The sequence below is a fragment of the Hibiscus syriacus genome, unplaced genomic scaffold (assembly GCF_006381635.1).
Source record: "Hibiscus syriacus cultivar Baekdansim isolate YM2019G1 unplaced genomic scaffold, ASM638163v2 tig00117007_pilon, whole genome shotgun sequence".
Lineage (NCBI taxonomy): Eukaryota > Viridiplantae > Streptophyta > Magnoliopsida > Malvales > Malvaceae > Hibiscus > Hibiscus syriacus.
In genome coordinates this window covers 951,382-972,109 of record NW_024063520.1, presented here as the reverse complement: position 1 = coordinate 972,109, position 20,728 = coordinate 951,382, and the positions used below count along the sequence as shown (strand labels likewise).

Sequence of the window (20,728 nt, the reverse complement as noted above, 5' to 3'; positions counted from 1 at the left end):
CACGAGTCTGGAAAGGCCGGGACATGGGATCCCGGTTGTTGATTTACCAGTGGGGGAAAAGACCCAGGAATGATGCAAGCGCGTTTCGTGTCTTGGATCAGATCGAGAATGGAATGGAGATTGATGGGCAGGAAGCAGTGTCGCAAACAAAGGAAAATCATGAGTAGAAGCATTTAGTAAAGAATGTTGAAAGTGTTGTTAAGCCATCCTTTAGGGATATGGTGGCTGGAAGCACAGAAAATCGAAAAAGAGATAACTTCATTGCCGATTTGGATGTTGATTTACGTGAGGGAGATGTTAAAATTGGAATGAAAGGAACCATACCGAGTATATGTTTTTCGGAGAGGGTTCACGATTCAATTGATGAAAAACTCTCCAAGTCGATCATTGTACGCTTGCTGGGGAAGAAGATTTGTTATAACGCGTTACTGAACCGTATCCAAATTCTATGGAGAACCGCGGGGGAGATACAGTTAGTGGATCTGGATAATTACTATTTCATCGTTCGATTTGTTTTAGAGAATGACTATTTCAGTGTGTGTCTGGAGGTCCTGGATGGTGTACGGTAGCTATCACACTGTTCAACTGTGGTCGAGGAACTTTGATACGTCTGATGATCATCCTGAAGATACTAAAAATTTTTTTTACTCATTTTATTATTATTATTAGTATTATTATAATTATTATTATTATAATTATTATTATTATTATTAATAAATATTATTTATTAATATTACAAACAGGCCCAGATTGGACCGGCCCAATTACAAAGGACCCAACTGGCCCAAATCAGAAACCCTAAAACCCAATTAGGGTTTTCTATCCATCTGCCGCCGCTCAATTTCAGCCGTTGGATCTGGTTTGATCCAACAGTCCACAGTTTGCCAGAGGAAACCCTAGGGTATCAATACCCTAGGGACACGTCCCAGCGCCGCCGTAGATTCCAGAAGACCACGCGGCGTTGCTTCAGCCTCGCCGCCACTCCGGTCGCACACCTGTCATCCCAACGGTGAGTCACCACTGGGAGTCCGGTGACTCACCGAACTCCACCCTTCGGACCGGTCCGAGACGAGCGCCGGTGATGGCTATAAAGCCATCACCCCATCTGCGAACAAAGAGAGGGAACAACAGAGGGAAACCAGCAAAAACAAAGAAAAAAAAATGAAATCCACAACACAGCAACCAAAAATAAAAGAAAAGAAAGGAAAGAAGCCTACCAAAGAAGCCTTGACCATCGCCGGAAGCACTAAACATCGCCGGAGAACAGAAAATACCGAAGGTATTTTCATAGATTTACTCCGATTAGGAGTCTTTTTGGGGAAACAAAGGTCGGATTCGGTCTTAGGGTGTTTAGATCTATATTTTAGGTGAATTTGGGGAATTTCCGACCACCGGAGGCGGTGGTCGGCGGTAGAATTTGCGGCGGCAGACGGCTGCCGGATTCCCTCTGGTGAGGGAAGATAGAGAGAGGCCAGAGAGAACTCTGGCTCTCTCTCTGTTTGAGAGAAAAAAAAAAGGAAAATGGGATAGCTGGCCCGAAGGGCCAGCCGGTTAGGGGCTTAAATAGCCCTTCCCAAACGACGCCGTTTCGGGAAGGGCTATTCGTGTAATTAAACAATAGTTAAATCCTTTCCGCAGTCAGCCTAATTTGTAAACTTTACATTTTAGTCACTAAATCAATTTATAATCCTTTTAATTCGGTTCTTTAATTTTAATTTTATTTATTTTAGTCCTTTGTATTAAAATAATATATTTAGGATAAATAACAGATTTAATCCCTTAATTTTAATAAGTAATATTTTAAACCCGAGTTTATATTTTTAATTTATTTTAATCTGATATTTTGAATTTTAGATAAGTTTATTTTAGTCAATAAATTAATAAATAAGAAAATAGCATGTTTAATCCCTATAATTTTGATTAATATGAATTAGGTTTTTAATTTTAATTTACTATAATTCAGTCAATAATTTTAAATATATTTATTTATTTTATTACTTTTAAATATATAGTTTTAATTGTAATTTTATTATTTTAATTTTACTTGTTTATATATTAAAATATTTTTATTATGTAGTCATAATAAATATATATATAATAAATAAATATTTATTTAAAAAAAAATTATTTTAACATTTATTTTTCAATATCGAAGAAAAGGGCAGTCTTAATACAACTGGATGTCCTATTCTGGTATTTTAAAATTAAAAAATATATTATTTAATTTTATGTAAATTAATATTTATTAATATCAAATAAAAGAACTGTCTTAAGGCACCTAGAAGTCATTTTCCGATATTTTTAAATAAATAAATATTTTTTATATAATTTCGAAATAATAAGATTATAAATTAAATATATTTTGAAATTTGTTAATAGAGACAATTTATAATTAAAAAGTACCAATTTTGGGCGTTGTAGGGGTGCTAATCCTTCCCTAAATGTAACCGACCACGAATCCCTTTTTATTATTAAAAAGAACGAATTTTTGGTTATAAATGCAGATCAGTTCATTTTTTAATTGATGTTTTCTTAAAACTCTTTTAAAAAAATAATTAGGTATTCGACCTACCTGACCCAAAAGGCCGATGGCGACTCTCAAATTATTTTCAAAAACCATTTATTCAAATCAATTTTCTCGTCAAGTAAAAAATTCGTGCCCGGGCGAAAACCGGTTACGACAGCTTGGCGACTCTGCTGGGGATAAGTCAAACTTTTAAAAATCAATTATAAATTGTCTCTATTAATTATAAATTAAAATTTCATATATTTAATTTATAATTGTTTTTTTTTATATATACATATTATTTTTATAGTATTTATATATATTATTAATATTTCATTTTATTTACAAGTATGTTATTTCATTATTTATTTTTCTGTCAAAGGTTTGAACATTTCTCCCCACACATAGTACTTACATTGCATAACATAAGCTCTATAATTGAGTTTGTCCCTTTTAAGTGGGAGTGAAAGCGACGTCTTCGTGAGAATTTATTCTCCGTGTCAGACCTAGCAAGTAACTTTCGGGGTTCATATGCTCTATGTCTTCGTGAGAATTTATTCTCCGTGTCAGACATAGAGAAATGTATCCTCTCGAATTAAACTCGATCCATTTTAGTCTGTGATGGACTAGGATTGAGGGTTAGTAACCCAAGGGGGCACTGACAAAGACAATTCGGGTACCTTTATTCTTAGATCTGAAACCTTGCATATAAATAACCCTAGAAACTCCTCCGATCTAAAGTCATGCCGAAATTTTGTCCAAAATAGGTGTACACACAGGAGAAATGAATTCTAACTTTCCTGTTAATTTATTTATTTTCTTTACTGATTAAATTACATGTATATTTAAATTATTTAAATTTAGAAAAAGCATGTTTAAATAAAAATATTTAGGTAAATGTTATTATTAAATTTCTTTATTATGTAAACTAATTCATTTCTTTTGTGTGTTCTTTATCTTTTGTTTGCATAGCATCATACAGGATAAAAGGAATTGATCCTCGTGTTAATTGTCTCATTGGAAAGCCTTCATCCATGGATAAAAAGTGTTCAAATCAAGTAATTCTAAACTCAGAAGTAAGACAGTGGGCTGAGGACTTACAAAGACAAGAAGGAGACAGTCTGCATGATGATTATGTATCTGACTTGGCCAGTTATGCTCCAGTTTCGTTAAAAAGAAATGATATGCAAGATTTGCGAAGTATTTGGGAAAGTTGGGATTCAAACAAAAAATTGCAGTTTTATCAGACTTACGGAGACATCCCATATTTGCTCTATGTCGAAGTTGATGATGAATTACTCAGAGCCCTAATTCAATTCTGGAATCCAGGGTACAATTGCTTCACTCTCAATAAAGAGGACTTGGTCCCTACTATTGAAGAGTACACAACTTTGCTACATATCGAAGGGGCTTTGGAGAATCGAATCTATTCAAAGTCAATTAAAACTCAACCCTTTCGAGTTAAATTAGCAAAGATTGTCGGGGTACGAGAAGAATGGGTAGCATCCCGTACAAAACAAAAAGGCGAAAGCGAAGGCATTGCTTGGACCAACATTAAAGAACTTATTCAGAGCCATCCAGATATTAAAGTACGATTCGATTTATTTGCTCTGGGTATGTATGGTATGGTCATCTTCCCAAAAGAATTGGGATATGTTGAAGCTGCAGTGGTAGATTTGTTTGAACAGGTACCGAAAAAGATTAATCCTGCTTCTGCAATTCTAGCAGAGACCTTCAGGTCGTTAAATGCTTGTAGAAAGCTAGGAGGTGGACGATTCTCAGGGTGTACCCAGTTGTTATATGTTTTGGTCCGTAGTCATTTCTGGAGGACAGAAAAGATTTCATACCGACGCTTTAATACGGATTACTCACCATTAAAAGAATTTCTGGAGCAGGAATGGCCGAAAGAAATTAAGAAAGATATGTGGATTAATGTCTTTCGAAATCTGCAAAGCAATGACATTGTTTGGCGAGCCCCGTGGAAAATCCAAAGGGAATTCTTTTACAAATGTGGAGATTACAATTGGATAATGCTACTCGGATTATGGGGAGGAATTGGATACGCACCACTTCTGGTCATAAGGCAGTATGAAGGTCGTCAATTTGTACCTGTCACCGCTGGATTACATTCATCTGAGTTCGCATTCCACAGCAGAAATTATAAAAGAAATATCATGGAGGCCGTTACAGCTTGGAAAACAACTTTTTGTATCCGAGCTAAAGCAGCAAAAGAAATGCTAACTCCTGATTATGAAGAATGGAGATATGTCAGGAAAAATGAAAATATTCCTCTACCAGATCAAAATGAGGATATCTCTATGGAAGATCGCATTAAGGTGGTTCCATCAGAGATTGAAATCCTGAGAGCTGAGTTTGAAGCAGAAAAAGAAGGATGGTCAAGAGAATTAGAGCAAATGAGACGAGATAAAGCTATGTTGGGTGTTGATATTGACTTTCATTCATCACAATGTGCAATGTTGAGAGAAAACAAAAAAAAAGTTGATGGTGAATTTAGAGCATTAAAGAAAAATTACCAAGAGTTATATAAATCCCGGAAAGCATCAGGACCAAGCCAATCAACGGTACAGATGACCAGAGAATTGAACATCGAGAAAAGTCGAGTTGAAGATCTGAAAGGAAAGAATAGCCGTCTACTCAAAAGCCTTGAGAAAGGAAAGCAAAAAATGGAAGATTTTGAGGTCGACAGAAGAGAGCGAATTATAAAACACAAGGCTGAACACCACGAGATCATGAATGAAATGCAAAGAGAAAGGGATCGAGCCAAAGATTTAGAAGAAATGAAGAATGACATCTTTGATAAATTTGAAGGTGAGAAAAATATCATGTTCCAGGGATTTGAATCTGAAATGAACCAGCTGATTGCTGAACTTGAAGTCAGGGGCCAAAAGATTGAAGAATTCAATGTTGAAAAAGAAAAATGGGAGCTGGAAAGAAAGAATTTCAACACCAAACTTGAGATAGAGCAAGAAGTGGCTAGTAATTGGATGCAAAGATGCAGAAACAAGAATGTTCAAATCCAGAAGATTAATCAAAGAACGCAAGAAGCACGAACAAACCTTGAAGAAGATCTGGATCAGTCTAGAAACAAAAACTCAGAGTTTAACGCTTACATTTTTCAACTTGAAGAATCATTATTTCAAGAAAAGGTTCGTCTAGGACCTAATGATCTCAAAGAAAGTAATGAGGAAAGTGCTTCACTGCGAAGACGCATTAGAGATCTTGAAAAAATTCTGCACAATTGTCAAGTCAGAATCACTGAGTTAGAGCAAACTCTTGAAGGAACAAATGAACAATGGCAAAAGTCAACTGATTTCTATGTTGAAAGAAGCAAAGAAAGAAGTAATATGGTGTTCGAGGCCATGGTACAAATGAGCGAAGTTGCTAGATATGTTGGGGAACTACCTGTTGAAGCCAAAATAATTGAGCATCACGTTGATCCAGTTTCTAAGTGCGGAAAGAAGGTGTCATGGTTAATGAAAGAAATTATAGAGCTTAATAGGAAAGCTACGCCTTATCTGTAGTTATGAACTATTATAAAGAAACTTTTGTATGCCGATGAAAGTTGTTCTATGACAATTAACTTTTTGGGATCAATACCTTTTTGCATACATGCATTTTGCATACATTCATTATTCATTTCATGATTTTCTTTATGTATAATTTTTATTATCAAGATAAAATTCATTAATTAAAATTTGAAAAAAATAATATTAAAAGATTTTTCAATCGCAGTTATTCTGGCCAAAAGAGAAATACAACATCACTACGGTACTAGACAAGCTACTAAGAGAATTATGGAGGATAAAATACAACGTATTGAGGAACAACATAATAAAGAACAAGCAGAAATGAGAATGAAGCTGGAAAAAATTGAAGACAGTATTGCAAATTCACCAGACAGCATGATGCAGAAAATAGAGGACATGTTTAAAAGGCAGGCTATCATTGGAAAAAGGCATGAAAATCCTGTATCTTTCAACCAAGAACCTATGTATCCTCTAGGTTTTCCACCAGAACCAATTTATCACTCTGGTACTACACCTATACAAATCAATGCTCGTACATCAGCATTTCAAGAAGCCAAACCACATGAAAATAGACAAGTGGATCCTGCATCTTCAAGCAAAAATCCACTTATATCAGATGTGAAAACAGGGGATCTTAATACTGAGCATTTAATCCCAGATTTGAATGAGCTGAATGAGAAAGAAAAAGTAAATGAAGATTTGACCAGACAGATCAAGAGCTTAGAAGAACGAATAAAATCCGTGGAAATAACTGAATCATTTTATGGGTTTGACGCTAGTGAGTTGAGTTTGGTTCCAGACCAAATCCTCCCCATCAAGTTCAAAGCTCCCGAATTTGATAAATATGATGGTACTACATGCCCTTCATCCCACATTACTATGTTTTGTCGCAGAATGGCAGGATATGTGAAAGACGAGAAATTGTTAATTCACTGCTTTCAGGATAGTTTGACAAGACCAGCTTTAAAATGGTATACTCAATTGACCAAAGCCAACATTAGATCCTGGAAAGATCTGGCTAAAGCATTCTTAGAGCAGTATCGCCACGTAACAGACATGGTCCCTGATAGATGGACTCTCCAAAATTTGGAGAAAAAGAATAATGAAACGTTCAGACAGTATGCCCAGAGATGGCGTGACACAGCAGCCCAAGTTCAACCACCTTTGTCAGAAAAAGAGGCCACATTAATATTTGTCCATACATTGAAAGCTCCTTATTTAAATCATCTAATGGGGAATACAACCAGAAATTTTGCAGATTTGGTCATTTCTGGAGAACTCATTGAAAATGTCTTGAAAAGTGGCAAAATTGAATCAAATGAAGGGTCTAGTTCCAAAAGACCTATGTACCGGAAAAAAGAGAATGAAGTCAACAATGCAAATCTTACAACAAGGATTCATCGAAAAGTGTTACAATAACCCAGCCAAGGGTTAAGAAAGAGGAAACAAACACTAATCGAGCAGAGTCCAGAGGATCTCGAAAGGAAAATGAAAGGTTGTCTTTTACACCTTTACCAGTACCATATGCAGAGATCTATGATTCGCTATTAAAAGCAGATATCATACGACCCTATCCTTTGGTTCCCATGCAACCACCATTCCCTCCTTGGTATGATACAAAGGCACACTGTGTTTACCATGAAGAAATTATGGGTCATTCTATTGAAAACTGTTTGGCATTCAAAAGGGTGGTTCAAAATTTGATCAACACTGGAAAGTTGGAATTCAATACACCATCTGCATCAAATCATCCATTTCCAAATCATGGAGATAAAAACGTGAATACAATTCAGGAAGAGAACAGAAAGAAAGCAAAAACTGACATTTCTGAAATTAAATCTCCTTTTGTTTGGGTATTCCCAACAACACTTTTTAGCCGGTATAATTCCACAACAATTCAGGCCAAAGCAGAATGAAGGCAAGAATTATTGTGAATATCATCAAGAGAAAGGGCATAAAATTCAACTATGTCCTGAGTTTAGGGATTTGGTGCAAAAATTGATGAACAACAGAGAAATAGAATTCTTTGAAGAAGAACCAGGGAAAAAAGAAGATGATGTTTGCTCATCAGAGGATTCTAAACCTAGTCAAAGAATAAATGATCCTGTGATCATTAATGTGAAATCATCTACGGTGATTCCTGCACCAATAAAGCCGAAAATAGTTATCACCACTCCTCTACCATTTCCATACAAAGATACCCGCAGGGTACCTTGGAATTATACTACCAATGTTTCAATGGTAGAAGGATCTGTTTCTCTAGAAAAAACAGAAGAGAAAATACAGAGTTTGGATACAACATCGACGTCTGAAGCAGTGAGCGAAGTCGGGTTCTTTACAAGAAGTGGGAGATGTTACTCTCCCGAAACATCCAATGCTTCAGAACAAGTGAAAGCAAAAGGAAAAGCCATGGCAATACCTCAGAAGGTATTTGATGATGAATCCCCTCCAGCATTCAATGAGCCTGTGACAGAAAAACAAGCCCAAGAATTTTTGAAATTCCTGAAACATAGTGAGTATAGTGTGGTTGAACAACTACACAAACAACAAGCGAGAATTTCTATTCTTGATCTATTGATGAATTCAGAAGCACATAGAAATGCTTTGATGAAAATTCTCAATCAAACATTTATCCCTGAAGATATATCCCTCAATAAACTTGACAGAATTGTGGGACATATAGCCGCTGACAATTACATAACGTTCACGGATGATGAAATACCGGAAGGCGGAATGGGGTCAGTAAAAGCTTTGAATATCACGACACATTGTCATGGTCATGTTTTGCCAGGAGTATTGATTGACAATGGATCCGCTCTCAACTTGATGCCACTAGTCACACTTCAAAGAATGCCTGTGGATCAATCACACATGAAGAGTTATCAGAATGTAGTGCGAGCCTTTGATGGTACTCAAAAAGAGGGTGCTCGGGAAAATGGAAATACCGTTGTTAATTGGACCAGTCGTATACAATATTGACTTTGTGGTGATGGACATACACCCTACATATAATTGTTTATTAGGGAGGCCATGGATTCATTCAGCAGGAGCCGTTCCTTCTTCATTACATCAGAAATTGAAATTTGTTGTTGATGGACAACTAATATGCGTAGGAGCTGAAGAAGAAATCATTGTGTCGGTAACAAGTGATGTTCCATATATCGAAACCAATGATGATGCTCTTGAATGCTCTTTTCGAGCTCTTGAATTTGTAAATGCAACCTTTATTGCAGAAGGAAACAAAATTCCATATCCCAGATTATCTGATTGTACCAGGATGACGGTACGACAAACTTTAGGCATCGGAGCTTAAGCTGGGAAAGGTTTAGGAAAGAATCTTCAAGGGATTTCGGTTCCTGTAAATATACAGATAAAGAAAGATCGTTTTGGGCTTGGATTTAAGCCCAATTTTCAGCAAAAGAACAAAGAGATGAAAAGAATATGTGATGACAGAAAGGCAAGGTTGAAAGGGAAAGAAATCCTTTGGAAACACATGTTTTTCCCACAGTTGAAGACCACATTCAGATCAGGGGGAACAATTAATGTAGAACGGCAGCTTGTTGAAGTCTTTAAAGAAGAAAAGTTGACGAAAGATCAAAACATAGTTGAAGAAGCTATGAATGGATTATTTATCAACATGATCATGAATGACAACAAGACTGACAAATACTTGGATAAGATTCACCCATGTTTTCCTGGAGAAACACTCAACAATTGGACCACTGAAGATCTTCCTATAGTTTTTAATATTAACGCAGAGTAATATTCAGAACTAATCTTTATGTTTAGCTCAAAAATATGAAAACTTTTATCTTGTAAAGGAAATTATGTTAAATATAAGAAATTTTCTTTAAAATTTTCAGATGGCAATCATTCTTTACATTTTCTTACATTTTTACATTTATTTATTTCATAAATTTACTATATTCTTTCGGAAATATGTCCGACTTAAATTTGCAGGTGTAACCATGTTAATAGCATGTTTATTCCTAAATTTAATCAAGAGATTAATTTAGAGCAACCCATATGTCTGGAAGAAATCAATGGGTGTGAGGATGAACTGGAATGTGATGTTCCTACTGAACTATTAAGATTGGTAGAAAAAGAAGACAAACAAATTCTACCCCACAAAAGAAGAGATTGAGACTGTGAATTTGGGAATAGATGAAGAAATGAAAGAGGTGAAAATTGGTACTACTCTGACAATCCAGATAAAACAAGAATTGATAAATCTCCTTCAAGAGTTCAAAGATATCTTCGCTTGGTCTTATCAAGATATGCCTGGCTTGAGTACAGATATAGTGATGTATAAGCTTCCAATCAATCCAGAATATAAACCGGTCCAACAAAAGCTCAGGCGAATGAGACCAGAAATGTTGTTGCAGATCAAAGAGGAAGTGATGAAACAGATCAATGCAGGTTTCCTACAGGCAGCCAAATACCCAGAATGGGTAGCCAACATTGTTCCCGTACCAAAGAAAAATGGGAAAGTTCGAATGTGTGTGGATTACAGAGATCTCAACAAAGCTAGTCCGAAAGATAGCTTTCCATTACCCCACATAGACACATTGGTAGATAATACTGCAGGACACGCATGGTTTTCATTTATGGATGGCTTTTCAGGATATAATCAGATAAAAATGAATCCTGAAGACATGGAAAAAACAACATTTGTAACCATGTGGGGCACATTCTGTTATAAAGTGATGCCATTTGGATTGAAAAATGCAGGGGCAACGTATCAAAGAGCCATGGTAACTTTGTTTCATGACATGATGCACAAAGAGATTGAAGTATATGTAGATGACATGATTGCCAAATCTCGAACTGAAGAAGAACATATTCAAAATCTGAGAAAGCTTTTCCAGAGATTGAGGAAATATGAATTAAAGCTCAACCCCGCAAAATGCACTTTCCGGGGTAACTTCTGGAAAACTTTTGGGATTTGTGGTCAGCAAAAAAGGAATCGAGATTGATCCAGATAAAGTAAAAGCAATTCAAGATCTTCCACCACCCAATACAAAAAAAGAAGTTCGAGGCTTTTTGGGAAGATTAAATTATATATCTCGGTTCATTTCTCAATTAACTGACAAATGTGATCCAGTGTTTAAATTACTTCGAAAGAATAATCCTGAAGTCTGGAATGAAGAATGTCAAGAAACTTTGGATATTATTAAGAAATATTTATCCAATGCCCCCCATTTTAGTATCACCAATGCCTGATAAACCGTTAATTCTCTACTTGACGGTCTTCGAAAATTCGATGGGATGTGTACTAGGACAGCATGATGAATCTGGAAGGAAAGAAAAAGCTATTTATTATCTGAGCAAGAAATTTACTGATTGTGAAATTCGATATCCACCAATACAAAAATTATGTTGTGCCTTGGTGTGGGCTACTCGAAGACTCAGACAATAAATGTTATACCATACTACTTGGTTGATATCCAAACTTGATCCTTTAAAATTCTTAATGGAATCACCAGCTTTGACAGGCAGAATGGCTAGATGGCAAATGTTATTATCTGAATTTGATATTGTATATGTCAACCAAAAAGCGATAAAAGGAAGTGTCATAGCTGATTTTCTGGCCAGTCGTGTATCAAATGATTATCAGCCTTTGAGTTTCAATTTTCCCGATGAAGATTTGTTGTGCATATCCATGAATGAAGAAGTCAGGACAAATGATGCATCTGCATCTTGGAAGCTTTACTTTGACGGAGCATCCAATGCTTTGGGACGAGGAATCGGGGCAGTGTTAATTTCTCCAGAAAATGTTTATTATCCCTTTACAAGTAGACTGGAGTTCTTTTGCACCAATAACATGGCGGAATACGAAGCTTGTGCCATGGGATTGAAAGCAGCTATAGAAAGAAAAATCAAATGTCTCAAAATATATGGAGATTCATCTTTAGTGGTGTATCAATTACGAGGAGAATGGGAAACAAAAGATCCCAAATTGTTGGAATACCGAAATTTTACCCTCGAATTAGTGAAAGAATTTGAGAGAGTCACCTTCAATTATCTCCCTCGAGAAGAAAATCAAATGGCAGATGCTTTGGCTACATTAGCTGCTATGTTTCAAGCAACTAAGAAAGTTGATATGATGCCAATCAAAATGCAAGTATATGAAATTCCTGCACATTGTTATAGTGTGGAAGAAGAGGTAGATGGTAAACCATGGTATCATGATATTTTGCAATATATCAAAAATCAAAGTTATCCACCAAATGCATCGGAAATTGATAAAAGAACCTTGAGAAGAATGGCTGCTGGATATTTTCTTGATGGGAGAGATTATGTATAGAAGAAGCAATGATCAAATGCTATTGAGATGTTTAAATACCAGCGAAGCTAGAAGCATCATTGAAGAAGTACACAGTGGAATATGTGGAACACATGCAAATGGTCTTTCCATGGCCAGAAAAATAATGAGATATGGATACTATTGGGCTACCATGCACACAGATTGCATTGATTATATAAGGAAATGTCATAAATGCCAGATATATGCAGACAAGATTCATGTACCCCCATTTTCCTTTACATGTAATGACAGCACCCTGGCCATTTTCTATGTAGGGAATAGATGTCATTGGAGCAATCACACCAAAAGCATCGAATGGACATTGCTTCATCCTTGTGGCAATTGATTATTTTACCAAATGGGTTGAAGCTGCTTCATATGCCAATATTAAGAGGTCCACAGTCTGCAAATTCATAAAGAAAGAGATAGTTTGCCGGTATGGCCTACCAGAAAGGATCATTACAGATAATGCTCTGAACCTGAACAACAAAATGATGACCGAACTTTGTGCACAGTTTAAGATTAAACATGCAAATTCAGTGGCGTATCATCCAAAGATGAATGGGGCAGTTGAAGCAGCAAATAAGAACATCAAGAGAATCATTACAAAGACCACTGAAACTTACAAAGATTGGCATGAGAAGTTACCTTTTGCTCTATACGCATACCGAACTACTGTTTGAACATCTACTGGGGCAACGCCTTTTTCTTTAGTCTATGGGATGGAAGCAGTATTACCAATTGAATTTGAGATTCCATCGCTTCGAATTTTGAGAGAAACAAAATTGGATGAATCTGAATGAATCCAAGCTAGATTTGATCAATTGAACCTTATTGAGGAGAAAAGATTGAAAGCTATTTGCCATGGACAGATGTATCAGAAACGGATGATGAAGTCTCATGACAAAAAAGTACATCCAAGAGAATTCCAAGAGGGTGATCTAGTACTAAAAAAGATTTTGCCTATACATAAAGATTTCAGTGGGAAATGGATGCCTAATTGGGAAGGGCCATACGTTGTGAAAAAAGCCTTTTCCGGAGGAGCGTTGATCTTGGCAGAAATGGATGGAAAAATTCTGAGAAATCCAATAAACTCAGATTCTATCAAGAAATATTATGCTTGAAGAAAAAAAAGAAAAAAAAAGAGAAAAAGAAAAAAGAAAAAGGGGGTCAAGGTGAAAACCCGAAAAGGGCATCTTGTAACCAAAGGAAGGATTTGAGTTAAAAACCTGAAAAGGCGGCTCAAATGCAGGTTGATATTAGGCATCTGGCAATTGAACCCTCTTAAGATTTTGACAGTTTGGGAGAAACGTCACATCTACAAGCATTTTGACAACGTTTGAGATCTTCCAGACAAAAGCTTACACCATTACTCTAAATTGTGTCAATTTGATTAGTTTAGAAATATTTATGCTAATAATTTGTTGGGACATTTGAATTTTTATCATTCTTATGCTTGCCATAACTTTGAATACAATTCTATCTATTTCAAGTTCAATTTATTTGAGATTCAATTTATTTTCGAAAATTCAATTTATTCTTCTATGAATTAACATAATTTTGAAATAAGTTAAAGATTTCTGAATATCACTTTATGTTAATACTTTTAAATACATGGAATACAAAGTAAGCAAATCATCACCATCTTAAAGCCATGAACAATAATGTTGTTATGCTAGATACAACAGACAACAAGGTCGAATCCGCCAAATCTACTCATCAATTGCTCCAATCGATCATCATTCAGTTCTTGCACATCTGCTTTCAAAAGTATGCCAAGACAGTAAAAGGCAACTTCTGCATCATTGATCCTAGAGAAAAGGGACAGGACATTGATACCACCATGGAACATGCATCTGAGTTTTAGAGAAACCTAGAAGCATTTCCACCTCATCAGGTTCAAGTAGAGCAACTTGATTCCTTCCAACCCATACTAGATTCCATTTTCAGCACTCATCAAGAACATACTTCTGAACACTCGAATATGGCTAATTGTCATAAGCTTCAAGATCCTTACAGATCCTTTCTGTTAATTTGGCACTTCCTGTACATGTTTATAAACAGTTCAACTTTGTTCTTGGATCCCAGGAAGGCCATCATTTCTTTGTCAATGGAAAAGCATCAGCACATGGAGGAAGCAGAATAAAGAGAAAATCTGTTCTTAATTGGCAGAATTATGAATATAGCCCTTTTCAGTGTAGTAGCATGAAAATGCTTCGAATCTACAAATTCTGGCTTTACATCTAATAAGTACTGTGATATCCCAGTCCAAACATTAACTGGAACAAATGCAATGTACTCATAGCATCTTCTGGAAGTGTTCTTTGATTTATCTGACCTGGTTTGGTAAAACCAATCATTGAATTTGAAAGATGAATGTGCTCATAGCATCTTCTGGAAGTGTTCTTTGAGTTATCTGATCTGGTTTGGTAAAACCAGTTATTGAATTTGGAAGAGGAATGTGCTAATAACATCTTCTGGAAGTGTTCTTTGAGTTATCTGATCTGGTTTGGTAAAACCAGTTATTGAATTTGGAAGAGGAATGTGCTAATAACATCTTCTGGAAGTGTTCTTTGAGTTATCTGATCTTGTTTGATATGAAACCACAGAACCAATCATTAAATTTGAAAGATGAATTTGCTCATAGTAGAAATAAGGAGACCCAATAGCATCTTCTGGAAATGTTCTTTGAATTCTCTGATTTGGTTTGATATAAAACCCAGAAACAATCATTGGAATAAAAAGATGAATTGCATGATCGTCTTCATTAAGAAGTTTCTTTTCAAGCTTCTTTTGCTTATTCCTTTCCCAAAAATCATAGCACAAGTTTCACCTTTTCTTGTAATTGGGATCATCACATAATGGATTCTCATCTTTTACCGAAAGAAGTGCGTCAGCATCCTTAGTCATTTGAGCAGCACATATAAAATCTATCAATTTTGCAATTGATGAATATGGACCACATCTCTCCATGGCTATTGAAGCTTCATCCTCTGAGAATCCCATTTTTGTCAAGTATAACAGTTTATTCTCCTCATCAGAATCAGAATTCAAGATTTCTTGGTATTAAAAGAACTATCGATATCTATGAAATCATCTTGAAAGATCACTTCATAATCAGATGAGTTGTTATCAGAATTAACATGTTGCATGAATGCAAGCTTTTCAAGAGCCTATACTATTGAGTTTTATTCTCAATAGGTTTTGTGACATTATATCTACATCTACATTTGTCAAAGATGATAGATTCTCTGATTTGAAGAAGAAAGATTTATTGGGTTTCTACAACTGAAGAAATATTCAGCTCACTAATCTGAAATCAAATAACTTAACAATCATGCATCATATTTAGGCATTTGCAAAAATAGGTGCATTTTCATTCATTCTCATCCATGTTGAATTTTGACAGGAATTTCAAAGATTTTAGCAAAGATTTAAATCCATCACTCGATGGATCAGCTTTTCCAGAGAAAGTTCATAATGAGAAGAACTCATCTGAAGGAGGAAGAAGAAATTCATAATGAGAAGAATTTGTTCAACCTTATGCTCAAATCCATCACTTGATGGATCAGCTTTTCCAGAGAAAGTTCATAATGAGAAGAACTCATCTGAAGGAGGAAGAAGAAATTCATAATGAGAAGAATTTGTTCAACCTTATGCTCAAATCCATCACTTGATGGATCAACTTTTCCAGAAGAAGTTCATAATGAGAAGAACTCATCTGAAGGAGGAAGAAGAAATTCATAATGAGAAGAATTTGTTCAACCTTATGCTCAAATCCATCACTTGATGGATCAGCTTTTCCAGAGAAAGTTCATAATGAGAAGAACTCATCTGAAGGAGGAAGAAGAAATTCATAATGAGAAGAATTTGTTCAACCTTATGCTCAAATCCATCACTTGATGGATCAACTTTTCCAGAAGAAGTTCATAATGAGAAGAACTCATCTGAAGAAGGAATAAGAAGTTCATAATGAGAAGAGCTTGTTCAACCTTATGCTCAAATCCATCATTCGATGGATCAGCTTTTCCAGAGAAGTTCATAATAAGAAGAACTCATCTGAAGAAGAAGAAGTTCATAATGAGAAGAATTCATCTGAAAAAGAAAGAAGAAGTTCATAATGAGAAGAGCTTATTCAACCTTTGGAATGACTCTATCACAGAAGGAAATATGTCAACATCATCCCCAGCGGAAAGTTCATAATGAGAAGAACTCATCTGAAGAAAGAGAAGAATTTATTCAACATTGCTATCAAGTGAAGCCAAATGGATAAAATTATTTTTTTATCTTTTCGTCTTTTCCCTATTCTTGTTAACACAAGAATGAGCAAAGAGGGGAAGCTGAAGATACTAAATTTTTTTACTCATTTTATTATTATTATTATTAGTATTATTATAATAATTATTATTATTATAATAATTATTATTATTAATATATATTATTTATTAATATTACAAACAGGCCCAGATTGGACCGGCCCAATTACAAAGGACCCAACTGGCCCAAATCAGAAACCCTAAAACCCAATTAGGGTTTTCTATCCATCTGCCGCCGCTCAATTTCAGCCGTTGGATCTGGTTTGATCCAACAGTCCACAGTTTGCCAGAGGAAACCCTAGGGTATCAATACCCTAGGGACACGTCCCAGCGCCGCCGTAGATTCCAGAAGACCACGCGGCGTTGCTTCAGCCTCGCCGCCACTCCGGTCGCACACCTGTCATCCCAACGGTGAGTCACCACTGGGAGTTCGGTGACTCACCGAACTCCACCCTTCGGACCGGTCCGAGACGAGCGCCGGTGATGGCTATAAAGCCATCACCCCATCTGCGAACAAAGAGAGGGAACAACAGAGGGAGACCAGCAAAAACAAAGAAAAAAAAACGAAATCCACAACACAGCAACCAAAAATAAAAGAAAAGAAAGGAAAGAAGCCTACCAAAGAAGCCTTGACCATCGCCGGAAGCACTAAACATCGCCGGAGAACAGAAAATACCGAAGGTATTTTCATATATTTACTCCGATTAGGAGTCTTTTTGGGGAAACAAAGGCCGGATTCGGTCTTAGGGTGTTTAGATCTATATTTTAGGTGAATTTGGGGAATTTCCGACCACCGGAGGCGGTGGTCGGCGGCAGACGGCTGCCGGATTCCCTCTGGTGAGGGAAGATAGAGAGAGGCCAAAGAGAACTCTGGCTCTCTCTCTGTTTGAGAGAAAAAAAAAGGAAAATGGGATAGCTGGCCCGAAGGGCCAGCCGGGTTAGGGGCTTAAATAGCCCTTCCCAAACGACGCCGTTTCGGGAAGGGTTATTCGTGTAATTAAACAATAGTTAAATCCTTTCCGCAGTCAGCCTAATTTGTAAACTTTACATTTTAGTCACTAAATCAATTTATAATCCTTTTAATTCGGTTCTTTAATTTTAATTTTATTTATTTTAGTCCTTTGTATTAAAATAATACATTTAGGATAAATAACATATTTAACCCCTTAATTTTAATAAGTAATATTTTAAACCCGAGTTTATATTTTTAATTTATTTTAATATGATATTTTCGAATTTTAGATAAGTTTATTTTAGTCACTAAATTAATAAATAAGAAAATATCATGTTTAATCCCTATAATTTTGATTAATATTGAATTAGGTTTTTAATTTTAATTTACTATAATTCAGTCAATAATTTTAAATATATTTATTTATTTTATTGCTTTTAAATATATAGTTTTAATTGTAATTTTATTATTTTAATTTTACTTGTTTATATATTAAAATATTTTTATTATGTAGTCATAAATATATATATAATAAATAAATATTTATTTTAAAAAAAATTATTTTAACATTTATTTTTCAATATCGAAGAAAAGGGCAGTCTTAATACAACTGGATGTCCTATTCTGGTATTTTAAAATTAAAAAATATATTATTTAATTTTATGTAAATTAATATTTATTAATATCAAAGAAAAGAACTGTCTTAAGGCACCTAGAAGTCCTTTTCCGATATTTTTAAATAAATAAATATTTTTTATATAATTTCGAAATAATAAGATTATAAATTAAATATATTTTGAAATTTGTTAATAGAGACGATTTATAATTAAAAAGTACCAATTTTGGGCGTTGTAGGGGTGCTAATCCTTCCCTAAACGTAACCGACCACGAATCCCTTTTTATTATTAAAAAGAACGAATTTTTGGTTATAAATGCAGATCAGTTCATTTTTTAATTGATGTTTTCTTAAAACTCTTTTAAAAAAAATAATTAGGTATTCGACCTACCTGACCCAAAAGGCCGATGGCGACTCTCAAATTATTTTCAAAAATCATTTATTCAAATCAATTTTCTCGTCAAGTAAAAAATTCGTGCCCGGGCAAAAACCGGTTACGACACATCCGAACTCGATTTTTGTATGGTTTAAGTTACCTATAGATTTCCCTACAAGTATTACACGAAGAGTCTATTTAGGGTGATTGCAGGCGCTCTGGGGAAGATTGTGAAAATAGACTACAATACCACGGAAGGGAAGCACGGTCGCTTTGTGAGACTCGCCATTGTTGTCAACCTGGAAAGGCCTCTAATTCCTGGAATTAGGATTGATGGAAGGTATCAAGTTGTGGAGTACGAAGGACTACCGACTATATGTTATCAATGTGGTAAGTATGGTTATGTGAAAGAGTTTTGCAATGGTGGAAGTGACCGGGCTAGTACTGCCATCACAAAAGTTGCTAATGAGTCCATCACTCCAGAGGAGCCTTATGGACCATGGAAGCAAGTGGCAAGCCGGAAGCAAAAAACTATTGCTGGAAAGAAGAACTCTACTGTTTCAATCACTGTTGAGGATCAAGGCATTGGTAGAGGTTCTCGGTTTGAGACGCTAGCTAGTGTAGAAGAGAATATTGCCCAACAAAATATTTCTCAGAACAAAGGGGGGTATAGAGAAACGGTAAAAGGAAGGAAGGAAAACGGTGATTAACATAGCGAAAAGGGTGCAACAAGCCATAACTAGTGTTGGAAGCAAACAAAGTCAGTTTCCCAACCTGATTATAATAAGGGAAAAACAAAAGGAAGTTGTGGAATCGGCTAATGTGGGTCAGACGAACCAAGGATTGGTAGAGGGTAACTCATGTGAGGTGAACGTCCGGAACAAGATTAGAATATGGAGGTGGCAGTGGTGGAAACGATGAAGACGGAATCCAAGTCTGACCAATTAGGAATGGGGAAGCATACGGCGGTATTAATTGCAGATGAGAAAATTCGAGTCAAGTCTCTCTTTCTTATTAAACAAAGGAAGCTTAAGATTGGCAGCTTCAGAGCTTCAGAAATGTTATCTAACGAAGGCGGTATCAATTAATTGAATATAAAAGGGTTGGGACTTTCAATATTAATTGCATATGAGAAACATCAAAATATTCTTAAAGATACGAATGGCCGAAATTTGTTGGGGACAAGAAGAAATAATCAACGTACTATTAAGACGTTGAAAGGGGCGTTGAAAAAAGGGGTAAGAGCACTTTGAGAGAGGGATTACAACCAAGTAAAGTTGCAGATTGGGTGAATAAGTTGTCTAATGAGCTTACCAAAGTAGGTTCAAGCTCAGACAGAAGAGAGGATAATGCTCACTAAACAGTACAAGATAAGGTGTATTGGAGAGCAAATTCATCTTTCGAAAGTGAGCAGGAGGCAGATCATAGATGCTGATTTTGGTTGGTTTGTTTTTTTCTCATTTATTTCTATGGTTAGAGTAATATTTTGGAATACACAGGGCATGTTGGGCCTTGTTTTTAATCGATATTTCAGATTGGTTTTGAAGAATAAGAAACCGGATAAAGTTGCTATTATGGAACCAAGGGTGAGTGGGGATCAAGCCGATAATTTCATTTGAAAAGCATGCTTTAACTCCTCATTTAGAGTGGAGGCGAATGGATTTTCGGGTGACATTTGGGTGCTGTGGAAGGTGATGATTTGTATGGATATCCTTGTAGTGTCGAATCAATTCATCCATGGATATTGTGTTGATAAGGTGAATAATGCTAGATTCTTTATAACATTTGTGTATGCCATTCCTAATGGTTATAAACGATGCCGTGTTTGGAATTAAATTAGCAGGTTGGACATGGATTCAAACATTCCCTGGGTTCTTGGTGGGGATTTTAACGCCATTGCTAGCTCTAGCAAATGACAAGGTGTTTCTCGTAGAAGGTCAGGGGTGTGCTCTCTCATCAATATTTGTCTTTTTGATTATGGTATTGTGGATATGGGGTTCAATGGGCCACACTTCACTTGGCAACGTGGCGATTTATACCAATGCTTGGATTGATGTCTGTGCAATGAGAAATGGATGGAGACGTTTGGTAAGGCGGAAGTTTTTCA

At 35.8% G+C, this 20,728-nt stretch overlaps 1 protein-coding gene across 1 annotated transcript; it reads left to right on the top strand.

The window, feature by feature from the left end:
- The first annotated feature begins 218 nt into the window (after nt 1-218).
- On the top strand, nt 219-19,331 carry LOC120195170. The gene is made up of 2 exons (XM_039197260.1): nt 219-565; nt 18,788-19,331. Exons 1-2 carry the CDS (start codon nt 219-221, stop codon nt 19,329-19,331), a joined length of 891 nt encoding a protein of 296 aa, XP_039053191.1.
- The last annotated feature ends 1,397 nt before the right edge of the window (nt 19,332-20,728 follow it).

What these genes read in the sequence shown, in the direction of transcription:
- LOC120195170 (XM_039197260.1), top strand. Translation starts at nt 219, where the DNA reads ATGGTGGCTGGAAGCACAGAAAATCGAAAAAGAGATAACTTCATTGCC. An exon ending in GAGGTCCTGGATGGTGTACG is followed by an intron (nt 566 to 18,787) that starts GTAGCTATCACA and finishes AGTTACCTATAG; the next exon opens with ATTTCCCTACAAGTATTACA.